The following is a 25837-nucleotide window of genomic DNA, read 5'->3' on the forward strand; positions in this document are numbered from 1 at the left end:
AAGGCGTTAAAATTCTGCTTATCTAGATTGTCCCTGTTGGACACTTGGCGACAGAGATATCCAAAGTCAAAAAGTTATACGTACTATTCACGAGTACACAATTCTCATTCTCGAATTGATTGTCTTTACGTGGATAAGGGTTGTATCAACCTGATAGGGCGGGCTATAATTGAGCCCATTTCGTGGTCTGACCATGCTCCGGTACGCATGACACTTACACTGTCCCAATATGATAAAGGCCAAAGATATTGGCGCCTTAATGATAGTTTATTAAATGATTCTAAGTTTGTTGCCCAACTTCGGCTTGCGATTCAAGAATATCTAGCCATTAACGATGATGCCCAAACTTCTAACATGGTCTTATGGGATTGTTTAAAGGCGGTCATTAGAGGGCGCTTAATAGCCGAAGGGGCCCACCAGAAAAAGGTGAAACTCCGGGAGCGAGTCGCCATCATGGCTCAGATTCGGAGTCTGGAGGGGAGGTTTCAGAGCACGGGTTCCAAAAAGATACTGCTGGAACTTGATAAGTGCAGACAATCCCTAGAGACGGTGGATGCAGCCCAAATAGCGCAAAATCTAGAAATCTGTAAGCAGGCTTATTATGAAGGGGGTAATAAAGCCGGCAAATTCCTGGCAAGAAAATTGAAGAGGATTCAATTGCAAAACAATGTAGTTAAACTTAAGGATGAAAAGGGGCATTTATTGACCACTAATACCGACATCCGGAATAGATTTCTCAGATTTTATACGGATCTATACAGAGCAGATGCCAATATTGCTCAGTCCCAGATAGACGCTTACTTGAGCAAAGCTGAACTACCGGTACTCACGCAATCACAAGTGGATTTGCTAGATAAAGAAATCACTGTAGCAGAAGTGTTGTGGGCCATAAAGAGCTTGAAAACCGGGAAATCTCCAGGTCTCGATGGCTTCACAGCGGCGTTTTATAAAACTTTTCAACATCTTTTAGCTCCAATCTTGATGCGCTTGTTTAACTCATTGCGAGTTCAGGAGGACTTTTCCTTGGCAGCCAACTTAGCCGGTGTTACTTTGATTGCTAAACCAGGGAGGGACCCCACGGCCTGCGGCTCGTACCGACCAATCTCCCTAATTAATCTAGATATGAAGCTCTTAGCCAAAATATTAGCTAATAGGCTTAATTGTATACTGCCTGGTCTGGTGCATCCTGATCAGTCAGGATTTATACCTGGGAGGATGGCCTCAGATAATGTGCGCAAGACCGTTGATTCCATGTGGTGGGCCCGTACACAGAAAGTGCCTATGCTATTGTTAGCCATAGATGCCGAAAAGGCTTTTGATTATGTGCATTGGCCTTTCTTATTCCACACTTTGCGGACCTTTAAATTTGGGGAGTTCTTTATCAATTGGATACAAAAGCTTTATACGAAACCACGGGCTTGTCTAAAGGTGAACGGGGGTTATTCCCAGCCCTTTCCTGTAGAGAGGGGTACGAGACAGGGGTGCCCTCTGTCGCCATTGCTATTTGCATTATTCTTGGAACCTTTTACTCATGCTATTCGTAGCAATCCTGACATCTCCGGGGTACAATTGGGGGAGTTTACGTCCAAATTATCACTTTTTGCTGATGATATATTATTTACTATAACTAACCCCATTCCTTCGTTAAAAGCAATATCATTAGCGATAGCAGACTTTAGTCAAGTATCGGGATTTAAAATTAACTGGGATAAGTCCGAGTTATTGAATATCTCCGCCCCAGATGACACCATTACTTATCTTCAGAATCACCATCCCTTCCGCTGGGCCTCGAATAAACTGAAGTATCTCGGTATTTATCTAGGGCCCATACCTGATTTATTTCAACTTAACTATCCGCCCCTTATGGCAAAGATATATAAAGACCTAGAGGAATGGGATCGCTATCATATCTCCTGGATGGGCAGATTGGCGGTGATTAAAATGAATGTGTTTCCTAGAATGTTATATCTGTTACAAACGCTGCCGGTTGACATTCCCTTTAAAATCTTAGGGAAATGGCAGAATAGATTGCTAAAGTTTCTCTGGAAGGGGAAAAAACCGAGGATAGCTAAAAGAATTCTCCTGCTACCTAAATGCCAAGGGGGATTGGGGATGCCTAATCTTTATCATTACCAGGTAGCAGCACATTTAAAGTCTCTAGTGGAATGGCACAAAATAACCAGTAAAAAACCATGGGTAACTTTAGAACAGGCGATCCTGGGATCTATGCCACTCTCTGCTATACTCTGGCAACCCAGAGATACCTGGCGTAGACCTGTACTACTACCAGACACTATAACAGTACCTCTCAACACGTGGGAAAAGTGGAAAATGAGATTGGGGGGGCAAAGAGCTTACTATACCAGTACCCATTTACATCATAATACCCATTTTCGTCCAGCTAACATTCAGCATAGTTTTAGGCAGTGGTTGCAGAAGGGTATCTCCTGCTTATCCCATATTTGTGATCCAGGTGGGGTGATTTCGTTTGGCACTTTGGCAGAACGATACCACTTAACTCATAAGGATGTCTTCCCATACTTACAGTTACGGCATTTTATTCTACAGCTTGGCATACCACGGGATTTAGCTAAAGGAATCTCTGGTTTTGAACAAATGTGTCGCCAGGCAGATAAAATGCAAAAACTTATCTCCAACATTTACTTATTGATTGCTGATTCGTTTAGTTTAACTTTTCCCCATATTGCAGCGTGGGAATCTGATTTACAAGGAACCTGGCTTATTGAGGATTGGAAGACCATATTTTTGACGCTGGGAAAAGGTCTCATATCCGCTAATCATATAGAAAATGGGTATAAGATGTACTTTCGTTGGTACTATACTCCTGACAGAATGAGCCATATCATTCCTGGGTCTTCCAATCAGTGCTGGAAGGGGTGTTTAGCTAAAGGAACTTTCTTCCACATGTGGTGGTCATGCCCGAAAATCCAGATTCTATGGCAGCAGGTTTCCAACTGGTTAACTGAAGTTTTAGGATTTTCCATACACCTCAGTCCCACTCACGCACTTTTGAATAAAGAGATGGCTCAGTGTGAGAAATATCATAATCGCTTTATTAAATTTGTGGTTACTGCCACAAGGTGTGTCATAGCGAAACATTGGAAGGACTCTTTGGCACCTTCATTAAACCAAGTCCAGGCTCAGGTACTGGTTATGCATTCACTGGGAAAAATAACGGCCTGCAGGAAAAAGACTGTTTTTTCTTTTCAAAAGACTTGGCATGCTTATACTACTTGGGCAATAGCTCAATCTGTCTCACCCTAGGTATCCTGGCTCTGTGGGGATGAGACATGTGTACCTAGAATGTCTTGCTTAGCTTCTTTGATTTCCGCCTTTGAGAGACTCCACTTAGTTTGTGTATTTCTAGTCCCAGGGAGGGGGGAGGAAGGGAGGGAGTAGGGATGGGGGTTAAATGTTAAAAAGAGGACGGGTACTGCCAGTTTTGCTGTTAGAGAAACATTTATATTTACCTTTATGTATATGAGTATTCTTTTCTACCTAGATAGCTATACAGTCTCATGTTCTGATTTTCTATGAGTGTTATGAGTGTTAGCTCCTTGGTTACTGATCAAATGTTTGCTCTATAGTATGTAATTCCTGTTATTTCACTGGTTGTGCTGTTTTCAATAAATTACAAATTAAAAAAAAAAAAAGAAAGGACCATGGACAAAACCAGTGAGCATGGGTGGCAGGGTTTTAACATGGAAGTGGCCTACTAGCAGAGGTGGTGGTGGCTTTCACTGTGACGGATTTTGGGCATGCTTGGGAATATATGGAGTGATAGAAAAGGGTGGTGCGATCCAGTTAAAAGATATGAGGAGAGGGAGTTTGTATTGGGTTGCATGTGGAAACTCAATTGAATGGATGAAATGGACTCTTTTGGTCTTTATCTGCCATCATTCATTATGTTATGTTACTATGCTACCTGGGTTTGCCAAGCACTTGGGAAAGACCTTGAAAGAAAGGGTCTAGAAGTGCCTAAGGGTCTAGAACCTTCCTACAGAGATACAGTCAGCGGGAAGCTGAAATCCAGTGTGGAATAGGCATCTAGTACAGCGATTCTCAACCGGTGTGTCGCGCTCCCGGTGTCCCACTGCCCCTTTGTATTTTCCTTCTTCCTTTTTCCAGCCCCTGTGGGCCAATTGGAAGTCTCCTTTCTTCCTACCCCCACTGCCCAATGGGAAGCCTCCTTCATTCTGCCTGCCACTGCGCAGGCCAACTGGAAGCCTCCTCCGTTCTACCTGCCAGTGGGAGTAGGAAGAAGGGAGGAAGCCTTTGATTGGCCGGTGAGGCAGGAAGAAGGGAAATAGCATATGCCGGGGGTTGGGAGGAGTGGTAGTGTCAAAGAGAGGCCACCACGGGAGCTCATCCCTGTGGCAGTGAAGAAGAAACTCGACCCCGACTGAGGCCACCATGGGAGCCCATCCCTGTGGCCACGAAAAAAGAAGGCCCACCGGAGTAAAGCCGCGGTGGAACTGGAGCCCATTCCTGCAGTGAAGGAAGAAGAGGTTTTTGGTGAGAGTTTGTGTCTGTGAGTGTGAATGAGTGCCTGGGTTACAGCTTGTGTGTGCGTGTGTGTGAAAATGGGTGCCTGGGTGAGAGATGGTGTGTGTGGATGTGAATGTTTGCGAGATGGTGTGTGTGGATGTGAATGAATGCCTGGGTGAGAGATGGTGTGTGTGGATGTGAATGTTTGCGAGATGGTGTGTGTGGATGTGAATGAGTGCCTGGGTGAGAGATGGTGTGTGTGGGTGTGAATGGGTGCCTGGGTGAAAGCTTGTGTCTGTGGGAGTGAATGGGTGCCTAAGTGAGAGCTTGTGTCTGTGGGTGTGAATGGGTGCCTGGGTGAAAGCTTGTGTCTGTGGGTGTGAATGGATACCTGGGTGAGAGCTGGTGTGGGCGTGAATGAGTGCCTAAGTGAGAGCTTGTGTCTGTGGGTGTGAAATGGATGCATGGATGAGAGCTTGTGTCTGTGGGTGTGAATGGAAGCCTGGGTGAGAGCTTGTTGGTGTGAATCGGTGCCTGGGTGAGAGCTGGTGTGCAAGGGTGCGAGAGCATTTGTGTGTGATTGAGAGCTTGTATATAAGAGAGAATGTGTGTGATTGAGAGAGAGACTGGTCAGAAAGATGACTGGTGTGAGAGAGACCGAGACTGGTCATGGGGTCTAATTGTGTGTGTGTGTGTGTGTGTGTGTGTGTGACTGGTTGTGGGTGCTAAGGAAGAGGACTGTGAGGACAATGCTTCAGCAGCCCTTGCTGCTTCTGGTGAGTGCTATTGACCTAGAAGGGAAAGGAGTAGGAGAGTTGCTGGAGAGGGTAAGTAAAGGTGGCTTTTAAGTTTATTTTTCTTGATTGACTGCCATTTTAATTATTGGGTATTATGCGATGTCTGATGTTTTGAAATATTTTATTGATATTTGGCCATGTTTTAATAATAATTTTTATGAGTTTTTAATTGTTGGATATTATTCTGTTCAGAGGCTGTTTTGTAACATTTATTAGTAAAGTTTTACAATTATTTCTGTGTGGGACTCTATAGCAGCTTGGCTTATTCTGTTTTCCCAATAGGAAATGCGTTAGTGTTTAGGGCCTGTTTAATAGTTGTATTTCTTAGATAGGGTTGTTACTGTTTGAGTGTGTTCCATAATGCAGGTGTAACTTTGTGCGGGTTAGTTTGTGTGCATTATTGCAAATCCTGAGAGTCTGTTAGGTGCTATATTTCTCTTTCCTTTTCTCCAGGTTTGCACTGCATGCAGAGTGGCTTTTTTGGTTTTCCATTCCAGTTTCTGTCTCCATATTTATAATTTGTGGTTTTTCTGTACTTGGTGAAAGTCAGTTCTGGGTGTGTGACCGAGGTGAGGTATTTTACTAGCATGTAGGCATTTGTATCAATCTATTTGTTGTGTTTTCTCAATAGGATATGCATTAATGGTAAATTATTGTCTTTTCATAAGGAAGGCTATTGTGCCTGGAAGTAAAGGGAGTTTGTTTTGCTTTTACTGAGATGTCATCAGAACCAGAATATCTTTTTTGTATGGCGAGTTGAACAGGGTAATGCCCTAGATCTGCTCTGCACTCATTGCTGAGGGTTGAGGGGATTCCTGTGGATGCAGAGTGCATGTTTACATTTAGCCCTGTGATGGTCACAATTTCAGTGTGTCACGCATGTGAGAACCATCTGTCAGGTGTGTCCTGGCCAAAAAAAGGTTGAGAACCACTAATCTAGTAAATGGAGAGCTTTAGACAGGGATGGCTACCATCTTGAACTTCTCCTTAATGAAGAATTCTGAGATCCAGAGTAGGGTACAATCTTCTTGAGTTTCTCGGTGGATAAAATTCAGCTGAAGCACAATTCCTAACCCTCTTCCTTTAGGAAGATTGCTCCTACTAATCTGGAAGAAAGGTGGTGATTTGCTTCTTTTCAAAATAATTAATCATAAATTGATCCAGCAAGGGATCAAGAAGGTTACGCGGGAATGAAGACAAGAGTTGGAGCAATTGAGGCCTAATCTTCCCTCATCATCTCCAAAATCTAGCAGTCCAAATGAGGTTGAAATTACAAGAGAAGAAAAGATGAGCGTGAGCCATACACAATAACAGAAATATGCAAGATGGCAAAAGGCATGGTGTGGTGGCACATGACCAGAATCTCCTTACTGTAACCTGGTCTTCAAAAGGGGAATGTTATGGCTTATAAAGAGGCTCCACAGATGATGCATCCATAGAGCATACCATACGGCCAACCTGTAGTGGATCTGTGCCAAAAGGAGTGGAGGAGTAGCCTAGTGGTTAGAGCAGTGGCCTATGAACCAGGAGAGCAGGGTTCGAGTCCTGCTGTTGCTCCTTCTGACCTTGGGCAAGTCACTTTATCCTCCATTGCCTCAGGTACAAAATACCTATAGTACCTGAAATGTAATCTGCTGTGAAAAGTGGAATATAAATCTAAATAAAATAGTAACTGTGTTTAACTAAATAATATTTAATATTATCTGTATACAAGCTAAATGAGAATCATACTGTAGTATGAGAAAGAGATCTTAGAAAAGATAACATACTACCTTGGATAACTCAAACATTGCTTGCAGCGCTGGCTCATCTTCTACAAAATCATCTTTCACATCTGCATCTAGCGTGAGGTAAGCCAAGCCTTCAACAGCCCACTTTCTTGTCCGAATATCAATGTTCATATCGCATAACCACCTAAAGCAGGAATACATTTACATCAGTGTGAGCATATGGGTTCTTACAACTGATGCCTCCAAAACGGAGAAAGACAGACATCAAGAAATGCAAGAAATATCAAGATAATTTGCACCTCCTGAAATAGAGAAAGTTATGGAGTTACACAAGTTAGAGAAAATAAAAGCATCCAGAAGCCTCTACCTCCTGTAACAGAGAGAGGCAGTGCCCAATATCTTACACTTCCTGTCACCGTGTTATTTAACGGAGCTCAAGAAGCACATCTGAAGAGCTCACACTGAAATGAAAGGAAGAGACAGTGCAAAGTCTGGTGAGACCACAATTTGAAGGGCTATGTACAATTCTGGAGACTGCACTTTCAAAAGGATATAAACCAAACATTTATTTATTTATTTTTATTTTACCAATAAACCAGTGTTCACGGTGGGGTACAATTAAAACGCACACAAAAAGTAAAATAATGACTAAACAGAACAGCTGACGTACCAGCATCACACAGAAGCATAAAAAGCTCAACCCTAGAGCCACAAAACATAGCATGAATACACAACACAAAACACTCAGGAAATTATGCTAGGTACTGGATTTCACTGCGCTCCTGGCAGGAATGTAAAAGGAAGGAAGGGGCTCTGATTCAAGGCTCTCATTGACTTTGCCGACCAGCCAAACCGAAGGCCTGTTTGAATAAAAAACAATTTCAGAACCTTTTTGAAAGAGGAAGTGCAATGCACCATATGTAGCTGTTCAGGAAGTGTATGCTACAACAGGGGACCAGCATCTGAGAAGGCCCTCGCACGGGTCTCAACTAAGTGAGCACCTCCGAATGAGTCAGCCCAGAAAATGGCTACTAAAATGGGCAATGGCGTTCATCATAAAGCATATAGGGACAGACTGAAAGATCTAAACATGTATACCCTGGAGAGAAGAGAAGATATGATAGAGACAAAACGGAGATGGGTCATTTTCAAAGGAAAGCAGGCTCTAGAACGAAGGGGATGGTCATAGGATGAAGGTGAAAGGGGGTAGACTCAGGAGTAATCTAAGGAATATTTCTTTACAAAAAAAGGAGGGTGGATGCATGGAACAGCCTCCCAGTATTGGTGGTGGAAACAAGGACAACATCTGAATTCAAGAAAGCATGGGACAAGCACAGGGGATCTCTGAGAGAGTGGAAAGTTCTATAACGACAAACAGAAATGGCTGGGCAGATTACATGGCCTTTATTGGTCATCATGTTCTACATTAATACCCTTCCATAGAAATGAATTTTTTCATTACACAACAGTAACTGAGCATTCTGGTACACTGGAATTCATGGATGGGATTACAATTTTATTTTAATTTTATATTAATGTTTTATATGTCTTACTTTTATATTGGGGTAGCTATTCCAAACATAGCCGGCTATCTAAGTTAGATGGATAATTTAGACAGGATATTCAGCATTGAGCATAGGATATTGAGGGGCAGCTACCTAGCTGGATAAGTCCTACTTGTCCGGCTTAGTAGCTTTTGAATATTGACCTCCTTGTTTTTATTATGTATATTTTTTCTAATCCATGTTGAACATTGTGGAAATAAAGGATATATAAGATAAATGAAGTAAGTAATTAAATGAAATAAATAGGGTACATTTTCAAAAAGACTTATACATGTAAATGACCTTTTGAAAATTGCCCTGGGGTGTGGGTGTTTGTGTGCCTAGAAGTACCTGTGAAAGGAATTCTGCACGTACTTTTACATGCACTGCGAGGAGGTATGGAGTTTTGACAGTATGCATGCACTCACATGTGCTCAACGTTGCACCCGCCCCCGAGGAGCAGTAACTATGTGCGTGTTAGTCGGCACTGGTCCTGCACACACCTGCGAATTTTCAGAGCAGATCTATGTGCATAAATCCGCTTTTGAAAATTCTGGCCTAGGACTGCAGGTAGAAAGCACCCGCAGACTTTAGCCCTATGTGGAACGTTGAAAATTCTCCTCTGCAAAGTATTCCAGTCACGTGTTTGTACAGTCTGAAGGAGGGGCGACACTGATGTGAGGTAAAATTCATTTTGTTGTTCAAACTCCTAACAGCAACAGATTAAAAAAAAAAAAGAAAGAAAGAAATTAAATTCTTAACTTTATTTGGTCAGTGGATAAAAGAATCAATCAAGGGAAGATGAACATCAGATGCATTAGAATGGAAAAAGGGCAATGGGAGTGTAGAAATAGTAGGGATGTGCATTTGCTTCATTCGTTTCCGTGTTATGCGCATAACTCGCTGACTTTATAGCACATGTGCAAAAACGGACAGCGTGCGCATAACTCGCGTTATTAATAGTACATGCACGTGCGTGCCCAATAAAGTCTGTGATTTACGTGCATAAATGACAAAACGAAAGAAACGAATGCACATGCCTCGTACACAGTAGGCAAGTGGTGCGGGATGTGAGCTGGAGCCAGCACAGGGACAGGAGTAGGTGAAGCTCAAGGCGCATGGATGAGGGGGCACCAAAAGGTTTCTAATGAGCAGGAGAGAGAGAAGGTAAGAAATCGGGAAACCCCAGAGCACAATCTAATCATCACAGAACTTAAAGAAAAAGAACAGATGAACGTGATAAATGTTAAGGAGCTGCCAGCAACAGGCTTGAACTAAGGGAGCGAAGCAGGCAGGATAAAAATAGTATAACTCTCACGGCTCTCGGGGTACTGCGATACGAGGATCCGAACAACTTCAACCCTCCTGCACAACAGGCCTTTGCAAATGGAAATCCCACAGTCAGCACAATATCGAATTCTGTTTTAAAGGAAGGGGGAAGCACCAGCAGGCTTCTGCTGCACTTACTTTCTACATTGCTTTGCTAATTTTTCCGTGGATCCTTCAGCAAACTGGCGCAGGCCATAGTCGGTGCCTCCGGCAGAACCCAGCTTGCACAGACCCTACACAACAGGATGAAAATCAGCACAGAGAGTTAGGCAGAATGACCAAGGGCTTGTCAGATAAAACGTAACTATGAAAGGGAGGGGGGAAAACCTCCTTAGTGGTAATTCAAGTGAAGAGACAATGAAACCCCGTAGCCCCCTCTGGGTCACCAAAAGATCTGCATGCCCCAGGTACCCGCTTCTGAGAGAGGCCCCAGGCGCTCTGGACCCAGGCTGTGATCGCGCAGAGCGATTTCTCAGAGGAGAGGGGGAAACAGCAGCCTCTCCTGAGCCCTTTCCTGAGGTGGGAATTCAACGCCCTACTCTGATCTCAGTGGGGGCCCTAGCACCAGATGCCTCTCCTGAAGGACACTGGGGAAACTTTAAGCATGGGAAAGAGGAAAGCTAGTTGTTTGAGAAGGGCTTCAAAGCTTTGTGCGGCAGGGCAATTACCCGAAAGAGAAACGGATTAAGTAACTGTGATGTGATGCCTCCAGGCCTGTCCTTTAATAGTCTGGACGCTGGACATGCATTCTGTGCAAGGAAGCACTAGGGAAGTGTGAGAGCTTCTCAGAGGTGTAATGAGGGCAGTGTCGCTCAGACTCTGCAGGGTTTGTGTGCAGAATGAAGCTGGTCTGATACTAGGATGCTTCTGAGCCTTATTGCACGTGAAGGAGTGCTGGAAGAGCATTGTTGTTTGCATCCTGTTATAACAGTGACCCTGAAGAGTGTGTAACTTAACTTCAAAAACTATTAGACCAGCTCACACCGAACTCATACTCACTGGGGATGGGGGGAACACGGTTATGACACAATCATTTTGTCTGCCGTTAGAAGATGCCCCTTACTGACTCTCAAAATAGCATTTCTCTCAAGATGAGTACTTACAATTGAGAATCTGAGCTAAATGACATTCCAGACAACCTCTTTCATCTTCCGGGAATTCATCCAACCTCTCTCAGATACAAAGTTTGCCACATAGAATATGACAGAATATGCCTGTCCATCCACATGGCCTGCTCAGTTTCATAGTCCCTTCCTCTCTCGCAGAGATTCTCTGTACTGATCCCAGGCATTTCTTGAATTCTGACACTGCCCTTGCCTCCTCCACCGGGAGATTGTTCCATGCGTGCAGGGGCAGGTTTTATAATGAGGCAGGGTAAGGCGGCTGCTTCAGGCGGCAAGATTTTGAGGTGGCAAAATTGCCCCCTGAAACCTTCCTGCCACAGCCGCTTCACCCTGAATTTATTATGCTTATATGTAAATTTGAAAATGGGGGGGGGGGGGGGCGGGTACGGGACAGACTGCCCTATCAGGGGATCGGGCTTCTCCTGGTGGGATGGTCGCTCCCAGCCGAAGAGAAGAAGAGGGGCTGCTGGCACTGCAGCCCAAAGAGAAACCTGCAGGGCCATGGCAGAGCCATCCTGCCGCGGCTAGAAGCAAGCCATGCGGGGCTGCAAGCCTGTGACAGCTGAAGAAATGCCAGAAGGGGCCAGAGCTGCCGCCGGAGCCCAAGCCCGCGGCAGTGAAGAAATGGTAGTGCGGGGCTGTGCGCTGCCGCCGGAGCCCAAGCCAGTGGTGGTCAAAAAAAAGGAAAGGAGGCCACGGGCCACCGCCAGAGCCCAGGTCGGTGGTAGTGGAAGAATGGGAAAAGGCACAATTTGTTTGTATGTTGTGTGTGAGGCAGCCTGCTTGTGTGTGCGTGTTGTGTTAGAGGGTGGTGGGGTGTGTGTATGTATATATATGAGAGGGTTTTTGTGTGTGTGTGTGTGAGGCAGCCTGCTTGTGTGTGCGTGTTGTGTTAGAGGGTGGTGGGGTGTGTGTATGTATATATATGAGAGGGTTTTTGTGTGTGTGTGTGTGAGGCAGCCTGCTTGTGTGTGCATGTTGTGTTAGAGGGTGGTGGGGTGTGTGTATGTATATATATGAGAGGGTTTTTGTGTGTGTATGTGTGTGTCTGAGGGAGAGTGCCTGCGCACATGTGTGTGCGTGTGTGAGTGTACCTGTATATATGTGTGTGTGTGTGCAACCACCTCCAGTCTATGACAGTCTCAGGAGGATTGGAAATCTAAAGTTCCTTCTTGTTAGTTTTAATTATTGGATGTGATGTATCTGCTGTTTTGAATATTTTATTAGTGTTTGGTAATATTTTATACATTTTTTAATGTTTTTAATTGGCTGAATTTTATCAGCAGATTTGATGTTCTTTTTATTGGAATGTTTAATGTTTTATATTTCTTGATTGTGTTTGCTTTGCTTACAGACTTTGGCTTCTTGTGATTTCCAGTTCATTTTTTGTCTGCACGCTTCAATTTATATTTTATCATCTCTTTATTCTGTATTTTGTGACAGTTTGTCTGTGTTCTGCTTGTGTGACTGAGGCTTTAGGTATTCTGCTAGCATGTACTTTCTGTGTAGGGATTTACAACAACCTGGCTTTAATCTGTTTTCCTAATAGGAGGTTTATTGGTGTTTAGGGCCTGTTGTAATATTTGTGGTATGGCTTTTTCATAGGTTGAGTGCTGGAAGGCTTACTATATTGGAATTGTAGTTCAGTTTATTCCTGGCTTTCTGTGGCCAAGTCCACTCCCAGTGCACTTTACCATAGGCCTAATACCATATGGGATCCAGTATACCGGCTTGATTACTATGAGAAAGATAGTTTATTAAGTCTATTAAACAATTATTATTGAAAGTGTGGGGGTTTTTTTGCAGTGTATGCCTATATAACATATATGTTGAAAGTGATATTTTTACTTCAGAAGATTGTACTTTGAATGTCTATTTTCCAAATGCAATTTGTGTTTTTAGGTTGGGGAAGATAATACATTTTAAAATGGAAAAGAGTGCATAAGTTTTAATTATGTGGGGAGGGGAGGGAAGGGGGAATGAAAGGCTGTAAGGTTTGTGTAGGGCATCTAATACCCTTGTATCAGTCCTAAGAGAGAGTGTGTCACCAACCTCTCACACCCCCGGGGGCAGATCCTGGAGAAGGGTGGGAGGCAGGCAATAGGGAATGGAGGAGTCCTATTTCTAGACCCAGGGGTTGGGGCGGCCTTAAACATTTCTCCATCGCCCCCTAGTGCAGATGCAGAAGACTGAGAACCAGAAAATAACTGAGTGGTCAGAGCAGCGAGCTGCGAACAAGGGAAGCCAGGGTTCAAATCCTATTGCCATTCCTTGTGACCTTGGGCACTTCCCCCTCCATTGCCTTCCCCCTGCCCTGGCCCTCGGTGATTTCACCTGCACCGGGCCCTGGGGGGAGGGGGAGGGGCACCATTTCATCCTTCGCCTCAGGCAGCAGATTGCCTTGAGCCACCCCTGCATGCATCCATCACATATCAGAAGTCATTCATGATGGCTTCCTGATGAGACCTGTGTAGAAGACAGCAAACAGGAGAGCAAACAACTCACCACCAGAGCACGGATTTTGATCTTCTCATTCTTGGTCTTCTTGTAAATCTCCTTCAGCATGGCGACCCCATTGGTGATGATGAAGCTGGCGCGGCTTAGCTTGGTAGAGGAATGAATGAGGGCCTCCACTGCTACCAGCTGGTCCATTTCGTTCTCAGACCCACAGAGAGCCACCATCATCTCCATCACCCCTTGCAAACCCAACAGCTTGTTACCAAGATCAAAGGGGCCCTGCAGTACTCCTGACACCGTCTGAACGGCATGAAGGTTCTTTTCCATGTTGTTCGGATCAAACATTCCCCTTCAAGGCAATCAGAACATTTTTTTTTTAATGTCATTTTAGCCATTATACAAAGCCTTTTCAAATTGTAGATGGAATCTTAAGGATTGCATGAGGGTCTAGCGCTTTATAAGAAAACGTTTGCCATAGAAGTCAGTGCAAAGCCTTTGGTGTAAAAGGGCGAAAAATGGTGAATTCTCACAAATTAGACGGCGGGGTTCAGTCCAATGGCACCACAGGACTTACCCAGCTCCTGGTGATGGGGAGGGGAATCTCAGTTATCGTGCAGCAATGTCATCTCCTGGCTGCTCTTGTGCTGGCCCTCAGTCAGAGGTTTGTTGATGCAATGGCTGGGTTTAACAGGGGTGGAGGTTGGTTGGGGAAGGAAGAGGGTAAATCCCTGAGTAGCTATGAATGACGGATCCCGCCATAAGCGCCATAGCAGAGGCCGGTTCTGATCAAGTCGAAAACCCATAAAAGCAGGAAAAACTACTGGGGAAAAATCCACCCTACATCACTGGGTCCCAGGTGCCCAATCTCTTGACTGCTTCAGACTGACCAATTTCAGAATCTGGAAGCAGTTTCTCCTGTTCAGCATTTGTTGACAGTGCCAGATTGGCCATGCTGCCTTACCAACTTACGTAATATATTCCTCACAGATCTTTCTGTAGTTATCTCGCTCCGGATCGCATCTCAAGTCATCGTAGAGTTTATTCATGAGAATGGATGCCGTTATCCGAGTGTTCTCCGTCAAGGGGAGGCAGTTGGGCAGGTCGGGGATCTGTCCTAAAACTTTCAGAATCTTCTTCAAACCTAAAGAGGGGGGGAAAAAAAACCCAGGCACAAGGTCTGCTTTTAGAGCGCTATCTGCTGATGGGAATGCCAAGCTACTAGGTTCAAAATACAACCACCGAGGAGTAACCAGAAGCCCAGCAGCAGACGCCAGGAGATCAGAATCACAAAGGGAAAAGGTAGGTATGGGTGACAGAAAATTGTTTGAGTTCTGGAGTCTTAAAACTGGAATGCAAAGAAAATCAGGCATCAGAAAACTGTATTACAAACTCGGGGGTGTTCAATGCATATGTGACCAACCCTTCGATTTGTCTCTAGATGGCCCTAGCTCCCTTACCATCTGGACTAGAAAGAGCATGGGGTTTTCCATTCTCTATCAGTCTCTCCACTGTGTGGTCATTTTGAGTTAGAAGTTGAGGAGTAAGAAGCTGTTTTACTTTCTCCCTGCTGAGTTGGGCCCACTAACCCAGCATGGTATTTTTTTTTTTTGTATATGAAATTTTTATTGATCACCTTAAACAGACAACATACCATAATAGCATAATGAGACCAATACCGTTTTCAAACAAACAGTCTCCTAGACCCCCTTCCCCTCCCCTCCCCACCCCTTCTCTATAGCCGCTCCAATACAGAATAATCTAAACATATCTCGTAGTACAAATCACCAAAGAGAAAAAACATGAACTAGAACAGTCAGTAATATCAAGTCCACCGGAGAGTAAATAAGGCGAACAGCCCCTGGAAAGTACGAGGTCCAGGCACTCAAAGCCAACCGGGCTCCAGTCCCCCGACACTCTAGGTAGATTGGTTTTGAATCCATTTTAGAAAAGGTTCCCAGATGCGCTGAAATTTAGCGACCTTGTCCCTGCGCAACGCAGTAAGGTGCTCCATACGATGACATATATGTAGTCTATGTATCACCACTGAGAGAGAAGGTAAAACAGGCTGCCTCCAGGCCTTAGCAATTTCGCAACGGGCTGCAATAAACACCTGAGAAATAAAGACTTGCCGAAATTTGTCCATATCCTCGCAAGGCAAATTCAGCAAGACCTGGAGAGGTCCCATGGGGATGTCCATGCCCAGCACAGCCCGCAACCATTCACCGACTGCATTCCAGAAGACAGTTACAATGGGGCAGGTCCACCAAATATGGAGATAGGAGCCCACCTGGCCACACCGTCTCCAACACTTATCAGAACGCTGTGGAAACATAACGTGCAACCGAGCTGGGGTCAAGTGCCATCTATACAATAGTTTATAACAATGTTCCTGTATGGCTGCAGAGATGGAACTTTTGGCTGTAGAATGAAAAACAACCTCCCAGTCATCATCTGAAACACTAACTCCCAACTCAGTCTCCCATGCTTTAAGGTGAGGGAAAGCAAAGGGGGACAATGCATTTAATAACCCATACAATTTAGAAATTACACCTCTTAGCTTATCAGCATTATCACAAAAGGTCTCAAACAAGGATTTAGTGGTACGTAACATCTGTGCAGCCCGAATCCTTTGTAGGAAGTGCCGAACCTGAGCCACTCCCAGAAAATCTCCCATTCCCCCTTGAAATTTGTGCAGAAACTGCTGTGCAGATAAAACCTCCCCACCTGTCCATAAATGACTGATAGTGACCACTCCCTGCTGTTGCCAGCTATGAAAAACTGGGGACCGGAAGCCCATCTGAAAATCAGTGTTATGGAACAAATGAGTCAACTGAAAATACCTATAGGGTCCGACAAGCTGGTTACGCCACTGAGCCCACACAGCAAGAGTGGTCCGTAACGCCCCAGGTAAGTAAACAAGAGGCCTGTATGTGTGTTTGGGCTGCCAGAACAGAGCTTGAATAGGCATGACAGCTATCATAGCTTGTTCTACCCGGACCCACTGCTTAACATCACGTTGTTGATAGGTGGCAATAATAGCTCGTAGTTGAGCTGCCCCATGATACCATGTCAAATTAGGGACTCCCCTCCCCCCACTTCTACGGGGAAGATAAAGGACAGCACGCGACACCCGGGGCGGTCTCCTCCTCCAGATATATCCGAAGAGCTTCCTTTGCCAAGTTGCTAGAACCGTTTTAGGTACTAATATGGGGAGAGTAGAAAACAGATATAGTAACCGGGGAAGCACATTCATTTTCAGAATGGCAATACGCCCCATCCAAGAGAAGGCTTCCCTGCCCCAACGATGTAGATCCCCTTCAATTTTCTGCCAAAGTTTGGTGTAATTAAGGCGAAATAAATCAGAGGTACGTGCTCCAATATGAACCCCCAAATATTTAATAAAATGGGTTGCCCATCGGAAGGGGAACACCGCCTTTATACGCTCAACTTCCAAAGGTGGCAGAGTAAGGTTCAAGAGCTCAGATTTATCGTGGTTGACCCTGAAACCCGCTACTCTCTGAAAAGCTTCCAGTTCACCCCTCACAGCTGTGAGAGAATCAAAGGGATTCGTCAGCGTAAAGAGGACATCGTCCGCAAAAAGCGACATTTTACAGTGAATGCCCTGTAACTCAACTCCCACCACCTGGGAGGAAGCTCGGACCTTCGAGGCCAGCGGCTCCAAAAAAAGGGCAAAAAGCATAGGAGACAGAGGGCATCCCTGCCGAGTACCCCTCTGAATAGGGAAACAAGGGCCATATCCACCATTCACCTTTACCCTAGCCTGTGGGGAGTCGTAGAGGGCCTGTACCCAGCGCTGAAAATATGGACCAAAGCCCATTTTTTGCAGGACTTTAAATAAGAAGGGCCAATGAACCAGATCAAAGGCTTTTTCAGCATCAATGGCCAGGAGGACTGCTGGTATTTGTTTAACCTGTACCCAGTCAATCAGATCAATTACTTTGCGAATATTGTCACTGGCCATTCGATCTGGAATAAAGCCAACCTGGTCATTGTAAATTAAATTGGGTAATATAATCTTCAAGCGTTCCGCTAAGACCCGGGCCAGTATCTTAAGATCAAGGTTGATCAGAGAGATCGGGCGGTAAGAGCCGCAGAGGTCAGGGTCCCTCCCCGGCTTTGCGATGACCGTGATACCCGCTACATTAGAATGGGGAGCTAGCCGCGCTTCGCCCCGCAAAGAATTAAACATGTCAGTGAGGGGCTTGGCCAAGGTGTGCGTCAATTTTTTATAGTAACTCCCTGAGAGGCCATCAAGGCCTGGAGCCTTGCCCACCTTCAACAATTTAATAGCATATTGGACCTCAGCCGCAGTAATAGGTCCCTCTAGCCTCTCTTGCTGTTCGGGGGTCAGGGTCGGTAAAGCAACCGGAGTCAAATAACAGTCAATATCCTTGTCAGTTATAGCAGAATCTTTAGCATAAAGAGCCGCATAGAACTCCGTGAAGCAGTGACGAATATCGTCAGAAGTCGTGACCATCTCACCCATGGGGTCTTTAAGTTTAGCTATATTATTTTGGGCAAGGACCACCTTTAGACGTCGGGCCAACATGCGGCCTGCCTTATCCCCTTCCTCGTAAAACTGCTGTTTGGTAATATTTAAAGCCAAATTAGTCGTGGCAAGATCTAGCGACTGAAGTTCCGACCGGGCTTTTTCTAGCTGATTATAGATTTTTTGGCTTTGCCTAACTTGATGCTGCCTAGATAATTGGGCAATAAGGTCGTGCAAGAGTGCTCTACGTTCCCCCTTCACCTTTTTACAATATGTCGCCTGCGAAATAAGCAGACCGCGAGCCACCGCCTTAGAACATTCCCATAGCAATGGTGGCGCACACTCTGGGTTGTCGTTATGCTGAAAATAAGCTAGCAGCTCTTGTCCCAATTTCGTCACAAAGATCTTATCTGCCAATAAAGTTTCATTTAACCTCCAAAATCTTTGTCCTGAAAGGGCCTTGGATAATGTAATTACCATAGTTACTGGGCCATGATCCGTCCAAGTGATGGGATCAATGTCCCCCCCAACCACTCTATTTTGTATCCTAGAGTCCACCAGAAAAAAATCAATCCGCGAATAGGATTGATGTGCGTGCGAGTAGAACGTATAAGCTCTTGTAATTGGAAACCTCTGTCGCCAGATATCTTTAAGATCCCACCGGGCCATTAAAGAGAGTAATGAGGACCTCGCTCCCCGGTAGATAAGTGAAGACTGCCCGGAGTTGTCCAAGGCGGGATTCAACGTGACATTAAAGTCCCCCCCTAATATCAATGGTCCTTCCGCATGCATAAGCAAGATATTGTCAAGTTTGCGGAAGAAGGTGCTCTGTCCCGTGTTAGGGGCATATACAGTGACCATAGTGAACACCTCGTCTCCGATGCGAAGTTTCACTATCACATATCTACCGTGAGGATCGGGCACAAATGCAAGAACCTCATGCGGGAGATCCCGGGCTAATAAGATTCCCACACCCGCAAATTTAGAATCTTTAGTACTTGCCGCTAGGTACCTATGTGGGAATTGCCGAAAGCGCAGTAAGTGTTCATATCGCTTACGGAGATGAGTCTCCTGTATAAACCCAACCGTAGCTTTATGGGTCTCCAACTCCCTCTCCAACAGGGCCCGTTTATGGTGATGATTAAGACCCTTGACATTAATGGAGACAAACCTCAACATCCCCGCCATAATCTATAGAGTAAGATGACCCCTGGCGAACTATGTACTCCCACAATTTTAAGCCGTGGACTGTTCATATAAACAAGATATTGTAACCAACCAGTTAGAGAAGAAACACCCCCCCAATCTCCCCCTCCCCTCCCACCTCCCCCCCACCATCCATCACAAGAGATGGTGAGAACCATGAACAGGAGGGCCTCCAAACCGGGCGTGAACAACCGCCATCAATACCCTCCCCCCCAGATTACATACATTTCAAGAAGATATCATAAACTAAGAACATGGCAATACAAACACACATGTACTCGCAGAAGAACTCTGAATCCTTAAAGCATAAATAGATATACAGAGATACAACTGAAACAGGTGACCATCAATGGTACCTAAACTGTAAATTAATCCAGGACGGAAACTGGAAGCATTAGCAAGTCAACCTTGATCCGACAGGGCTGATCTCGATTCTTCTGAGTGCCTACGAAGGCGTTTACCACCTTTGCCCACCCTGTGCCACCTAGGTTGGTCAACCAATTTACGGGAGGCAGTCTTGGGCTGATTAGTGGCAATGGGGAGGCGAAAGCCTGCTTTCTCCAAGACCGCCACTGCGGCATGCAGGGTTTTAATCCTGTGCGTTGACCCTTTCACATCAAATTGGAGCCCGAACGGGAAAGTCCATTTATATCTGATATTTTCCTGGCGCAGAAAAGCGGTAACTTCCCGTAGCTCGAACCGCCGCCGTAGCGTGATGGAGGCTAGGTCCTGAAAAATGGAGATAGGGTGTCCTTCCCACATCCAGTTGTTCTGTTTCCTGGCCGCCTCCATGATCGCAGTTTTCTGGGTAAAACTGTGGAAGCACAACACCAAGTCCCTGGGTTTGGCATCAGACCTGGGTCCAAGTGCCCTATGTGCCCTTTCCAATTTGATAGCCGGCTGAGTCGAGGGGTCTGGATTAGGTATATTGCCCTCATTAAGAAGAAACTTGCAGATAAGCCCAGCGACCTCACCGGCGTTAGTGTAGGCTGCCGATTCAGGGACACCCCGGATCCTTAGATTGCAGCGGCGAGAGCGATTTTCAAGATCCTCTAGTTTATCTTGAAGGGAGGACAGCTCATCGCTCATGGCACCCTGTTGCTCATTTAAAGTATTTATAGCTGCCGCATGTCCCTCGGTCCGGACGTCAACCTCATCTACACGCTGTCCCAGCGCTGCGAAATCCTCCCGGAGGTCAGAGATAGAGGCGAGAAGGTCTTGTTTATAAGTCTTGAGATCCGCCCGAAATTCTATAAACCAGCCCCGAATCTCATCTCGCAGCTGAGTTATACTCGCCGGGACCTCGATTTCTGCGACTGCCGCGCTTCCCGGGGGTACATCAGAATCTACTGCGGCACTCTCAAGCGCGGCCTGCTCCGGCCTAGCCTCGTGTACCTCCGACATTTCAGGCGGTAGTTTAGAAAAGGAAAACTGCTTCAGGTCAGTGGTTTTCCGCTTTCCTGCCATCATAGAGAGTACCCGCTCTAGTTAGGCTATATATCCTGCAATTTTCTGCGAGTAAAAAGTCCCTTTAGCAGCGCTTTTATAATCCGGGAGGGAGAGCTCAAATTTAAGTGGCCATCACCGTCTCCGGCAGAACAGCGCCCCCCCCCAGCATGGTATTTTTCTTGCATTTAGAGGATATACCTTTTCAGTACACTCCCTGTCTGAGAGGATCTGCCTCCCTTTTGTAGAGAGTGAATGTTCTGTAGATTGTGATCATTTTTTTTCTTATTCTTGGGAACACCTTGTGCCTTGGGAAAACAGCAACCCGCTCTAATCCTGAGGGAGACCTGTGATCAACCCCCTCTACTCCCTAGAGAAAGCAAGACCGGTGACAGTGCTACCCAGCATGAGATATTTTGGATAGGGACTTTGGATTTTTCCCCCCTTTTTGTCCCACCCCTCTGTACAACCTGGTGAAGGAGATAGAGAGCTGTGGACTGAGCTGGAACTGTTGCGATCCCCCCTGCTGCTGCGCTACAGGAGGTCTCTTACCTTCCTCCAGAGGCCGCTCTGAAGCCAGGGCCTCGCCTACGTTCCATCCGGGACTTGCTCCAGGGCCTGAGAGGCCTAGCTGTGCCTGTGGCTAGCATGCCTCTGCGTTTGGACTTCCTGGTTTCCAGCCACGCCCGTTTCCCTAGGGGCTGGCCCGCAGCTCTCTACCCCAGTTATAGGACCAGCGGTGGGCGGTCCTGGCAAGCTCCTCCCAGGGAGTTGCCTTCTACCTCCAGTATTTAAGGACTTTCTGTTCACTTGCAACTGGCCTGCGGATCAAGCTCTACAGTTGCCTGTAACCCTGCCTGATCCAGGTCTACCGTGGTCTGTCTTGCTTAGATGGTACCTTGTCTCAATGTCTGTTTCTGACCTTGCCTAGATGTTTGTTCCTCTTCTTGCCAGCCGTTAGGACTTCGGATGTCAGTATCCCAGCATCGGAGTTCCTGTTCGCCTGGGTCTTCCCTGCACCCTCCTTCTCAGCGTGGTCCGCGACCAGCCTTCCTGGGCTGTGTAGGGCGCGTCTGGGACAGGGTGGTCCGTGACTCAGTCCCACGGGTGGGCTGAGTAGGGCGCCCTGATGGACAGTGCCATGTTTCCGTCCAGCCTTGTCTACAGTGTCTTGCTTCAGCCCTTGCCCGGATGTCTTCGTGTCTCTGCCTTGACCTACGTCCTCGTCTGGTTCCTGAGCCTTCTGTCCTGTTGGGCCCTGGAGTGGCCAACAGGAGGGATTCGTCCCACGGGCTCTTGAGCTTCTGCCAGCCGAAGGGGCTTCGGATGTGAGTATCCCAGCATCGGAGTTCCTGCTCGCCTGGACCTTTCCTTCTTGCTTCAGCCCTTGCCCTGATGTCTTCAGTGTCTTGCTTCAGCCTGTCTTGGATGTCTGCTTCAGCCCCCGTCTGACGTCTTCTGTATAAGGACTCTGTCTGCCCTCGCCTCTGTCCGGCCTGCTGCCCATTGCTGTTCCCTGTGGCGGGTCCGAAAGGGCCGGGAACAGTCGGAGGACCGTTCATTAGTCAACTTCCCCGTGTTGGCTACCATGGGCATGCAGGTCCGGCTGAGGGTCGGACTCCCTGCTTCTGTTCCTGCCTGCCCGGCTCACCATGCCTGCTTAGCTCACCTCCCACGGTGAGGCTTTGGGCTCCTCCCGGAGTCCTGCCGTGGCCCAAGGGCTCACCACCAGCTTAGGACGACCGTGCCCGCGCGCGCTCGTAACAGGAACATCTGGCCTCTCTCCCCGAGAGGTCCTTCAAGGTTATCCCATCAAGCCATGGGAAACTCCCCATCGGATCTCCACCCCAAAGGAAGCCCAAAGACTGTGGGCATCACATTGAACTTTAGACTCAAGTATGATCTTTTTGTGGCTTGGAGTCCCCCACTAGGATTCTCCGTCTACTGGGCTGTTGCACAGATGAGTAGGCAGTGTCACGCTCCCTCCCAGGAGCTGGAGAGATGAGCACCCCAGCAGAGACTCCGTGTAAAAAGTTCAACCGGTCAGTTTCATTGCTTAAATATTTGCGGGACAGTGATTGTCCTTTTGGAAATGATCAGTTAATATGATTTGAACCCCCAGCCTGAGTCCAGCCTGTCTGCCCTTGAAGAGAACATCAGACCAGAAAAATACACACAGGTCAGGAGGGACTCTCCATCAACTGGGCAACAGAGGTCATCCTCTCCCCCCACAGAAAGAGCTCACTCCCTGGGAAGTGCGGGAAGGATGGCAAGAGCAGCCCCGACTTATAAATACTTTTATGGCCCAAGGGGAACCAACAAATCAGTGTCTAATGATCATTTACATAGAACATTGCTTAGCAAATTTTCCTATGTCATAACTCATGTCATCAATGTTGATTCTACACTAGTATCAAAATAAACACCACACCACTCATGAGGATTAATTCATATACCAATTCAAAAGTATTTTTTTGAGGGATTCAGCATCACAGACTATCGTGCTATTTCAATCTCCAGGCTCTTGCCCGCAATGGGACGCAAAAATAAAATAAATTGTGGGAAGCAGAATATGACATGAAATCAAGTGCTTATTGATGACACTGGTTGTAGCCCATTGCGGGCAAGAGTCTGGAGAGTGAAATAGCAAAAAGAATACTTTTGAATTGGTATACGTCTTAATCCTCATGAGTGGTGTGGTGTTTATTTTGATATTAAATACGTGAGGTGATTTGAGCCACTTAGTGATTAAGAATATCCGTTTGGAAAAAGGTTCTACACTAGTGACAGGTATTAAGTGTAAAATAAAACAAAAAAAATGTTGGAATTTTTAGCCCTCGTGCTGAAAAGGAGTTTTAACTGTTGATGTTATTATTTATCTGCTGTGTAAAACTTCTTTTGAGAACTTTTTTTTTCTGATGTTTTTAAGCTGGACAGCAAGAGGCAGCATAACAATGCAATGTCACATACTCAGCGGCAGCTGGAGCTGACGGGGTGAATCCCAGTCTGAGTGAGCTGCTGCTGAAGTCACTTTGCTTGCTGTGAAACCCTTAGTGTTTCGCTTTCAGCTGTTAGGGCCGGCTGAGTGACAGCTGCTGCTGTGGCAGTCTGAGAACTGTTACGGCTGGGATATACAGCTGTACACTGACAGCAAAACGTTACTCAGGATACAGATCTGACTAAGAAAGATACAGAGGTCCATATTCAGCGTATTTGGCTAAGTCTGGCATTTAGCTGGACAAATGCCAGGATTTAAAAATCCTGCCGGTCTGACCACCCATGACATAACTGGATAATTTGTCATCTGGCTAAAAGATTATAAGACAATTATTCCTTACCTGCTAATTTTCGTTCCTGTAGTACCAAGGATCAGTCCAGACTGTGGGTTATGTCCCCCGTCCAGCAGATGGAGTCAGACAAGAACTTCTGGGGAAGGTACTACATAAGCCCACATCCCAGGTCTCATTGCTCAATAACTAGATTAACAAAGCCAAACAAGAGAAGAGACGGAGGGATCAAGTGAACAAAACTCGCATAAAGCTATCATAAAACTGAACCAATTAGGGAAAAACTAGTGTCCCAAACTGCAACTTGCGAACAGAACTGTAAGAGGATATCCCCCTGTAGCCAGAGGGGGTGCAGCAATAAATCTGAGATAAGAGTCGAGCAGAGGCGTCCCTGAAAAACCCCAGAAGATAGGGGGGGGGGGGGGGGCGTCTGGACTGATCCTTGGTACTACAGGAACGAAAATCAACAGGTAAGGAATAATTTTCTTTTCCCTGTACGTACCAGGATCAGTCCAGATGGTGGGATGTACCAAAGATTTCCTACTAAGGGTGGGCCAGAGATAGCCCTGCTCGAATGACCCTGTCACCAAAAGAACCCATGGTCGGTGACCGAACATCCAGACGATAGTGTCAAGCAAATGTATGGAGTGACTTCCAAGTGGCTGCTCTGCGGATCTCCTGCAAGGAAACCGAAAAACTCTCCGCCCAAGACGTAGATTGAGATAGAAGCGAGTGGGCCTTGACCCCCATAGGTGGTTTTTGTCCTGTGCCAAAGTACGCTGCGGCAATCACGTCCTTCAGCCAATGAGCGATTGTCACCTTAGAAGCCTAACATCCTTTCTTAGGTCCCGACCAAAGAACGAACAGGTAGTCCGAGAGACGGAACTCATTGGTGACCTCCAGATAATGCATCAGACAGCGCTTAACATCGAGCTTGCGAAGGTCCCGAGAGTCATTTGAAGAAAAAGAAGGCAATTCCACAGTCTGATTAAGGTGAAAGGTTGAAACCACCTTGGGTAGAAAAGCGGGTACCGTGCACAAAGTGACTCCCATATCGGTGAATCTGAGGTACGGTTCCCTGCAGGATAAGGCCTGCAGCTCCGAGATGCGACATGCTGAACTGATCACCACCAAGAAAATCATTTTGAGGGTGAGATCCTTGAGGGTAGTGGTACGGAGAGGCTCGAAAGGAGGGCCGCCGAGAGTCCGAAGAACCAGATTGAGACTCCAAGAAGGGCAAGGAGCCTGCAGTGGTGGCTTCAAGTGTTTCACTTCCTTGAGGAAATGGACTACGTCCGGATGAGACGAGAGCAGGGTCTCCTCCCCGCGGCGAAGCAAAGCTCCCAAGGCAGCTACCTGGACTCGCAGAAAATTGTAAGCTAGACCCTTCTCCAGGCCTGCCTGCAAGAATGATAGGATCTGTGAAACCGAAGTGTGGGTCGGCTGAATGGAATGCGACATGCAACATGCCTCGAAGACCTTCCATACCCGGACATAGGCGACTGAAGTGGACGTCTTACGCGCCTTGAGCAATGTCAAAATCACAGCCTCCGGATAACCACGGCACCTCAGCTTGTGCCTCTCAAAAGCCAAGCTGCAAGACAGAGGCGAGATGCCTCGTCGAAAAATATTGGTCCTTGCCGGAGCAGGCAAGGAAGATGACCGAGGCGTAAGGGTCCGTCCTCTGTCAAGTTGAGTAGGTCTGAGAACCATGGTCGTCGAGGCCACTCCGGTGCCACCAGGATTACGGGACCCCGGTGTCCCTCTATTCTCCGAAGCACCTTGCCTACCAGGGACCACGGAGGGAACACATACAGGAGGATCTGCCATGGCCATGGCAGTACCAGTGCATTGACCCCCTCCACGCCGCGCTCTCTTCTGCGGCTGAAGAAGCGAGG

General features: G+C 46.5%; 1 protein-coding gene across 2 annotated transcripts in view; it reads right to left on the reverse strand.

Annotated features, from left to right (window-relative positions):
• The window catches only part of UNC45B (unc-45 myosin chaperone B), a 108773-nt gene that overhangs the window by 34605 nt on the left and 48331 nt on the right, over positions 1-25837 (reverse strand). For both annotated transcript variants that reach the window (XM_029612781.1, XM_029612782.1), the window contains exons 9-12: positions 14460-14631; positions 13539-13839; positions 10048-10142; positions 7079-7220 (exon numbers count right to left, since the gene is read on the reverse strand). In XM_029612781.1, coding sequence (XP_029468641.1) covers positions 7079-7220; positions 10048-10142; positions 13539-13839; positions 14460-14631 — 710 coding nt within the window. The remainder of the gene's footprint in view (positions 1-7078; positions 7221-10047; positions 10143-13538; positions 13840-14459; positions 14632-25837) is intronic.

Source organism: Rhinatrema bivittatum, chromosome 8, assembly GCF_901001135.1.
Source record: "Rhinatrema bivittatum chromosome 8, aRhiBiv1.1, whole genome shotgun sequence".
In the NCBI taxonomy this organism is placed as follows: Eukaryota; Metazoa; Chordata; class Amphibia; order Gymnophiona; family Rhinatrematidae; genus Rhinatrema; species Rhinatrema bivittatum.